This window comes from Mixophyes fleayi, chromosome 12 (assembly GCF_038048845.1).
Source record: "Mixophyes fleayi isolate aMixFle1 chromosome 12, aMixFle1.hap1, whole genome shotgun sequence".
NCBI lineage: Eukaryota > Metazoa > Chordata > Amphibia > Anura > Limnodynastidae > Mixophyes > Mixophyes fleayi.
In genome coordinates, this window is record NC_134413.1 from 8,935,587 (window position 1) to 8,944,543 (window position 8,957).

The window sequence follows — 8,957 nt, forward strand, 5'->3', positions numbered from 1 at the left end:
ATTTTTGTGACCTATCACCTCTGCCCATCTTCTCACAACTGTGGTCTGCAATACTGACATCTCCTGTCCGCATCTGCAATACTGACATCTCCTGTCTGCATCTGCAATACTGACATCTCCTGTCCGCATCTGCATTACTGACACCTCCTGTCCGCATCTGCATTACTGACACCTCCTGTCCGCATCTGCAATACTGACATCTCCTGTCCGCATCTGCAATACTGACATCTCCTGTCCGCATCTGCAATACTGACATCTCCTGTCCGCATCTGCATTACTGACACCTCCTGTCCGCATCTGCATTACTGACACCTCCTGTCCGCATCTGCATTACTGACACCTCCTGTCCGCATCTGCATTACTGACACCTCCTGTCCGCATCTGCATTACTGACATCTCCTGTCCGCATGATGATATATTGTCCCTGCACACTGCTAGTGAACTCTGGGGGCTGGGAAGAAAGCCCAATGCTATTAAACAAAGCATAATATTAGCAGAACTCGGTTAGTGCTTAGCCTGTAGCAGCAGAAAGGGTTAAGCATCTGCTTAAGTGAAGAGATTTCTCCTGAGAGGTTTACAGGACGTTCTTATAAGCAACTATTGGAATAATAATGATTTAATGCCACTAGTAGTAACACTACATTGTATGTCCCTCTATAAACATGGTTACTGCTGTGGGTAATCTTTTACAATAACTTTAATTGCAATACATACTAATGTCCCGCCAAGCAGATCTAAGGCTTCTGTACCTGCGTGTGGCATTGGACACGCGTGTTAAATGCAGAACTAGGAACACCCAGTTTATTCTCAGCCTGTCAAAGCCCTTTGAATAGTTGCTTTGTTTAGCGAGTATTCAGAGGAAGACAGCAACCTGTGCGGAGATAGAGCCTGTTCATGAGCGGGATTCTATCACCCTTGCTGGGGGTCATTAGTGCAGGATAGAGAGTTTCTGCTCAGGATGTGAAGCGTTAGTGAAACAATGTCACTGGCACAATGGGGCATATTCAATTTTATTTTGGTTAGTATGGTGTGGCCACACCCCTGGGGGCGTGCTTAGCCCTTTTGAAGTTCTAGGCTCCTCCCCTGCCCTCCACACACCAATCATTACGAGCAGTGAACAGACAGTCCCACCCACTTACCAAAACTGTTCCTTTCGGGATGGCGAGACAGAGCCCTTAAATCAGGACAGTTGGGAGATTTGATGTTCGTGAGCTCTGTTTGTGCATTGAGATTTATGGTAAAGATTTACTCATTTTAAAAAAGCGCAGAGATTGTTCCCTGTGTGTATCATATTTATATATCCACCGTGTTGTAAAACAGCACACAAGTTGTTTAACAGATTGAATTTAACATTTTCTTATTACTCTGTCGGTGTAAGCAGCTGAGGTAAGGGAGTGAAGATGTTTTATGTTTGTTTACAATGTAGAAATGATCTTGCAGTGGTCCCTGAGCGAGGAGAATGGATTATGTACACAGAAAAACTCATTAAGTCCCTCTCACGGTCTGTTCTGTCTCTTATCAAACAGGTGGAAGGATTTTCTGTGGGATGTGAATTCTCTCCGGACGGATCCCTGATTGTAACGGGAAGTTCGGAAGGGAGCGTTTTCTTCTACAGCTACCATACGGCAAAAATAATCCGCTCTGTCCCCGGCGATGGGAGTGCTTGCGTCAGCGTCAATTACCACTCGGTTCTGACATCGCTTCTGGCGGCATCTTATTGGGACGGACAGATCCGAATTTGGCAGTGACCTCGCCCTGCCGGCTACGCCACAGGTGACAGAGCAGCATGGGATAAGATCTATTTACCTTGTTATAAATCGGATGAGATATCGGGAACTCTGGGATACAAAATATAAAGGATAAGAATATATTTTCTCTTTTACACTTTTTAAACACGCCATCAATCTTTTCTTTCTTCGCACAGTCTTCCTTTTTCATTCCTGTTTATTCAGAGGTGATTTAGGAGCCTATCTGAAGCTTCAAATATATCATCCCGAAAAATAACCCCTCTGAACCGTAAAACTACAACCAGACACCAAGAACTTTTAGGCTGGTGTCACACGGTCGCCTTTAACTCTAGCACTTTTCCAGCTCAAAGAGCGCTCAGTTTACAGCGCTCAGCCGTTCCTGTTCACTGGCCTGTCACCACCGAAGCGACTCCGTTACATACTTTGTGCTTTTCTCCCATCTTAAATCTACTTACCTACAGCTAGGTTTATTTCTATTTTAGAACGTCTGATAAAAGTCAGTGCTGCTTATCGGGGCTCACGAAAGGTCTCTATGTGATCATTTGTAATTACATTGTTGTACAGTAGTCGACATTGCTGTGTGTACAAATTGTATATACGTCTGTATATTTTATACATTACCTTACTCTATTCTCATCTCCTTAGTGCATGTTCCCTATTATATATAGTGACAAGTATACATTTTATAAAGTGAAACATTAAACACATGGTTAGTGTGAAACAGATTATATCCCCCTTTTTTGCAGTTTTAATAATTTATATTCTGGTTTAACCAACTCCAAAGAATCTGTGTACTTAGAAAACCATTCAGGTTCACTATAGGTATATATTTGTTTTTATCAGAGTCTAATCTAATATTAATCCAGTAATCTCCTGGATCCGCAAAACAGAAACATTTTTACTATCTTGGCTTTTTGACACAATATTCTGGTCTCCACCGAGTTCTTTATCCACTGCCTGATGACGAGTTTATTCCAATAAACTTTTGACCTCACTAAAAGAAATGCTTGGAGATCTTCAGGCTGTATCTGGATACAACGGATACACGTTTAACCTGTTACATTCCCTGTCTAGCTAGGTTCTGTATTTGTTGCAGTGTGTTTAAAAATGAGACCTCTGGGAATATACAATAATACGTAATGATGTAGGTGAGAGAGGTTTTTTTGGGCAGCGTGTATTAAGGACCAGGTAGCCCCTGCTATCTCGCTGGAGACTGAGCAGGTAAAGATGTAACACAATCTGACAAGTTACTGAATATGAAGGTCATACGTATCATCTACAGCTCGTAGCATTCTCTCTAATTACACCCAAAGGAAATATATGTTTGCAGAAATCTTCTCTCCCAGTAAAGGTCGTCAGGAATTGAAAGTGTTTAAAAGCTTGCCAGGAGTGAACGTTTAAGGATCGTCTCGAGTACTTAGGGTGAGATAATAAAAAGTCACAGATTTCCGTGACTGGGAATGAACAGAAATTTGAATTCTGGTCACAGGGTGGATGCATTTACTGTCTATGGTCAGCGATAATAAAGGTGGTTTAGATACAAAATGCACCTAAAAAACAATGAGTTAAACTGGGTACACACTACAGAATTTTCCACCAACTTTTTATGCCGATCGATTTTACACCCGATCGCTCGGTCCGTGGACTGCATACGTGTGTTTTAGACAATAAAGGGAAGAGCAGCCGTCCCATTAACGACTTTTTACAGCCATGTTGTCATGAGTAATAATTTTAATTTTGTAAACACTTAAGCAACATCGGTCGGAAATTTATACACACTACACAACGGAAAGGAGATTGGAACGGAAATATTGAACGGTACGACCAACCAAATGAGGCGACAATCGTCCATTTGGGCAGACTTTCGACCATCGTGTCACTACACACACTGACCCGACTTTGGAACGAGCGGTCGTGTGTCGGCTGGTTGAGCCGATTATTGGACGAAAACCCTGTAGTGTGTACCCAGCTTTAGTCAATGCTCCAATATTTGTTTTTTTAGCTTTGTCAATCTCTTGTCTAGAAATTTTTTATACTGTTGTCTAAAAGTTTTTTATAATGTAACTAGCTGTATGTAACATCGCCTATCTAATATATAAAATATAGTGTATAAGAATGCTTTCTCATTCCTGCATGGTTTTTTTCATTCAGTTATAGAAAAAAACTATATGAGTGTTGCTTGGTGCACTACAAGTCTGAAATGCAAGTGAATTTTCAATAGGTGTTAAGAGAAGCTCAATACACATCTCTCTGACAGGCTGTGTTACGGCAACTTGCTATAGATATGAATGAATATTGATGGGTGGTCTCTTCACAGACTAATCCCGGCCATGTACATATTTCATGTCTAGCAGAGGACAGAAGTTGAAAGCACAATAGGTGCGGAGTAAAGATTACAATTCAGTTGCATGTAAACTTCAAATATTGCGGAATGTTATCGCAATGGCGATATTAAGACTGTACCTAATGGAACTGCTCCTAGAGTTGCTATTAGTGCCCCAAAAATGGTAAGCAGCAGGCGATGCTCCCAATTAGACCACTCGACTGAACCAGACGCGTGTTCTCAGTTTATAAGCACACCACCAAAATAAAACGGCTGCATTATATTATTATCTTCCTAAACTAAGGAGAGTTGTATCAGTAAGAGAACATGCACTATTGCTTTGTTTAACAAGTGTGTTGTCTGTTATCAGTTTGAATTAGCCCACAGGAGGAGTATATACTAATAAAGTGTAAACATTTAGTTGTTGGTAAGTGTGTTGTACTACAGTGCACAGAATGAAGTGTACTTTTTACTTTTTCCCTGTGACTGTTTAGCCAACTTCGTTACCTATATTCCCACATCACCAACCTATGTCCCTCTAATAATCGTGCCATTAATGTATTTTCCCCATGTATTTGTGTACATTACTTATGTCTGGTAAGTCGGGCAGGTAACTTCCTGGATCAACCTTTGGTAGCAAGAAATCGTCTGCAGCAAGAAGCCTACCGAGACGACCTTGATGGAAGCACCGTAACGCCATTGGTGAGTGACTTTCCAATTAATATTCCAATGCCCCTGGAGACGGCTAGTGCAGGGGTCGTCCTGTGTTGACTTATACATTTACTAAGTGCCACGTAGCGCATATTGGTGCAGCCAGATAACAATGGGAAAAAGTGATTAGGGCTATGTGATGTCAGGGGTCAGATGGTTTTTGAAAAATAGAAGGAGTATAAATGTCAATTTGAGTGAACGGTGTAGATTGGAGGATGTATAGGAATGTTAAGAAAAGGGGTTTGGAATTTGGTGTGTTTGTCTAAAGAGGTGAGTTTTCAGGGAACGTTTGGAGTCTAGGTGGATGTCTTGTTGGAAGAGGGAGGGAATTTCACAGAGTGGGTGCAGCCTTGAAACATCAGGATTGGGAGCAGGTACTGATTGTGGATGAGAGGTGCAGCTGATCTTGAGCAGAGTGAAAGGGGTTGGTGTTCAAAATATGTTGAGATAAGAGAAGAGATGTTGGTGCAGTTTTGTTAATGGCTTTGTATGTTACTAGGAGTGTTTTATGATTGATTCTGTAAAATACAGGCAGCCAATGTAGGGCCTTACACAGCGGGGTAGCAGAACGTTGAGCAAAGACAATTAGCCTAAACACTGCATTCAAAATGGATTGTAGTTTAGGGGAAAACCCGGTAAGAAAAGAATAGTCAATGGGAGAGATTATGAGTAACAATTTTCAAGTAACTTGTGTTAGATAAATGCATATTCTGGAAATGTTTCCTAGATGTATGTAATAGGATTTGGATATAGACTGCATGTGGGAAAGAAAGGACAGATCTGAGTCAAGGATGACACCTGGTTTGAAGGCAGCATGTATCTTTACTGTGCCATGGCCACTTAATCAAGCCCTAGCAACAGCCCTTGATCATGATGTAGTACTACCCGATCAGGACATGAAAATGAAGAAATTGTAGAGAGAAGTTGTTGCAGAGAGGTGGACATTTATTGAACAGGGATGAAATGGAATTGAAATGTTGAAACAGAGTTGAAATCTCTGTGAGTTTGTGAAGGCTTGGTAGAATGCGAAGAGTTTAATGTGGTTGAGGACAGCTTGCAGGTGATGGTAAAGGAGTGTTAAAGAAATCAGAAAATGAATAAATTCTGGGGATTAAAGCAACAGGCAGTGGCCATCTGATGAGTAGTAGAGTCGACCCCTGGGAAAGGCCAAGAGAGGAGGTTAGAGAGCAGTTGGGGGCACAAGAACAATGCGGATAACCAGTGGGGATGTTGAAATCAGCCATGATGATGGTGTGGATGTCAGCGGATAAGAAATGAGGGAGCCAGTGGGACGATAGAACAAGCAACACCCAGAGAGATGGTTTTGAAAATCCTGACAGTATGTACTTCAAAATGGGAACATAAGTGATGGAACATTTTTGTAGAACTGTGAATGTGGAGAAGGAAGTAGCCCAACACCCCCTCCTTGTCTGATTCCAGGCCTGGAGGTCTGGGGTAAATGTCCGGCATGTGAAAGGGCTGCAGGTGCGGCAGTGTCTGATTGTCTGAGCCAGGTTTCTGTTATTGCCAGAAGGATGAAGGGAAGAGGTTAGAGGTTAGTTGGTTACTAACAGAGCGTTCACTCCATAGGGCACATTTGAAGGTTTTGGAAAGTGAGGGTAGAACAGGGTGTTTGTTTGAGGTTAGGGTTTCTATAGTGTTCCTAGTAGGAGTGATATGTATGGGAGATGTGTATGTGGGTGAGGGATAATGTCAGGGACGGATAGTCAGAAAATATATATTGGTTACAGTGTGAGTTATAGGGTTACGGAATATGTAGCAAGGGTCTGATAAGCAAAGTAAGTAGAGAGATATATACAGGTTACATTGTCCCGGTAGAGAGATGACAAACACAGATTCTGTATTTAAAGGATCCAGGTTGTTGCTTGTAGTCCTCACTTTTAACTGTTGTATATTTATATGTGATTATCGCTTCGGTTATCAGGAAATTGCAGCAATAAATAGAATGGGAATAATGTATCGCTTCTGAAAAATATATAAGGATATTAGAGGTCAGTGAGGAATTCTATATGGACGGACACAATGCCACATGCTGAGCGCTACAATATGGGTCATGAAACTCTCAGCCGGCTTCTAATATCCGTTTGATTGTATGATTGGGGTACATTATAACAACACAAGTTTACATTTATAACCAGTTTGCCTGACTGAGTACAGACATGGTGCAATGCTTCTTCTGCCGTATAAACACAAGCTATCCTCGGTGAGAGATGAAGGATACAGGGATGTCTTTGTAGTAACCATAAAACCTCATCGGATACAACACCCCAGCGAAGCGTAACCAGGCAAAAATGATTCACTTTGTTTTACCATCTGTCTGTGGAAGACCCACGAGACGCAGAGGTTTAAACAAACAGCGGGACATAGACTTACATCGAGATATGGAGCGTGGCGCTCCAGCATTAACCATCACGTAATGACATTATAATTTCTATGGGTGAAAGGCACAGTGTAGGCATTACACTAGGGAGTCTGATGAGGATACTTTATCTGCGGTTGCTGTGGGAGACCAGCATTTGGGATTAAAGCGATGAGCACTCGATGACATTTGAGGCATTGTGTAAATGACATTTGCTTTATGTTAGGAAAGGAGGAATAGAACTCTGTTCTATTGTCTTAGGAATGCTGAGAATGGTCAGTTATGTCTGAGAAGGAGAAATATATTCCTTTATTGCTTGGCAATTGTGGAAGAGAAACACAGCATTGTTTAACAATAGACCCCTTGGTGTTTAACAGTCTTTTGCTGCATTATTGGATGTAATATAGCCGCACATTCGTTGTATGAACTGATCCACATATCTAGTTATATAACTACCTGTCATGTATTACATCAAATGGAGTCATGTGATCAGTGGGTGTGGCTTGTTGTTTGAGGACAGTTATGCAATCTAATATCTGGAATGCTTTGGGTTTTCAGGATAAGATGCGTTTCCATAATTTGCAGCCCATTGCCTAAAATATAGTGGCAGACGTTCAAAATGTACCCCCTCTTCTCCTGGTAATCCCCTCTCTAATTCAACTGTATCAGTAACTGAAGCTACACTTGGGGCTAGATTTACTAAACTGCAGGGTTTGAAAAAGTGGGGATGTTGCCTATAGCAACCAATCAGATTCTAGCTTTCATTTATTTAGTACCTTCTACAAAATGACAGCTAGAATCTGATTGGTTGCTATAGGCAACATCCCCACTTTTTCAAACCCTGCAGCTTAGTAAATCTAGCCCGTAGTGTATATGAGACAATTCACCGAACCGCAGCAGTAACATAATTTACCTTTTTTCTGGTTTCCAGACGAGGTCACAAGTGTTAGATTCCCAGTTAATCATCCCCCAAAAATATCATCACAAACAGCCTGATCAACAATTCAGAATTTTTTTTTTTTTTTATTCATTTAAGAGCTTTCATCATTGAAAATTACAAAAAGTTTCAAAATGCATTCGTCATGTTTTGTTTTGTTTTTCCAAAAAAAAAGAAGAAGGAAAGTTCACAGTTAGAAGACTAGAAGAATAGACGATTTGGGGGGTTGTTTTTGGGTGAAGAAAAAAGGTAGAATCTATCCTTTGTTTTCCATGGACCAGTTTACAAGGCAAAGACTGGGATAATCGTAATGCAGCTGCATATATCTCGCCCATAACAAGGGGCCGTTAATGTGCTCAGCGCTCCTGCAGAAAGATTCTAATATAATCATCACAGATTCCATGTGTCCTGGAAAAGGCAGAAATTATATTAATACAAATTTGTTTCATATCTTGTCATTAATGTCATTCCAGATGTCTGAAGGGGGGGTCGTATTCCTGAGAAAAGAGTTTTAACAGAGGCGCCAGCTTGCACTGAATCCACGCAGCTTTATCGATATCGGAACAGAGACATCTAGCTGTTGGGTACCGTAATGCAGGAAGAAACTGTCCTCATAGACATGGAATAAAGGTGACGATTTAGCGGTTAGAAACGGGTTCTTAGAAACACATCCTCGTAAAAAAAAAAAGGGAAATATTTCAACTTGTTGCTTTCATCGAGTAATGCAAAATACAACACTATTAAGGACAGTTCATGCGTTATTACCAATATAAATGCAAGCTCATAGAAACATATTAACAAAGAGCCCCTCAGTTACTTTTGAGGTAGTACGTGAGGAGCAGTTGGGGTGTGGACCAA

At 41.2% G+C, this 8,957-nt stretch overlaps 1 protein-coding gene across 1 annotated transcript in view; it reads left to right on the forward strand.

Moving 5' to 3' along the window:
* WDR25 (WD repeat domain 25) overlaps window positions 1-2,469 on the forward strand; it is a 76,892-nt gene extending 74,423 nt beyond the window's left edge. The window contains exon 7 of the mRNA XM_075191898.1: window positions 1,527-2,469. Within this exon, the coding sequence (XP_075047999.1) occupies window positions 1,527-1,748 (222 nt within the window). The 3' untranslated portion in view covers window positions 1,749-2,469. The remainder of the gene's footprint in view (window positions 1-1,526) is intronic.
* The last annotated feature ends 6,488 nt before the right edge of the window (window positions 2,470-8,957 follow it).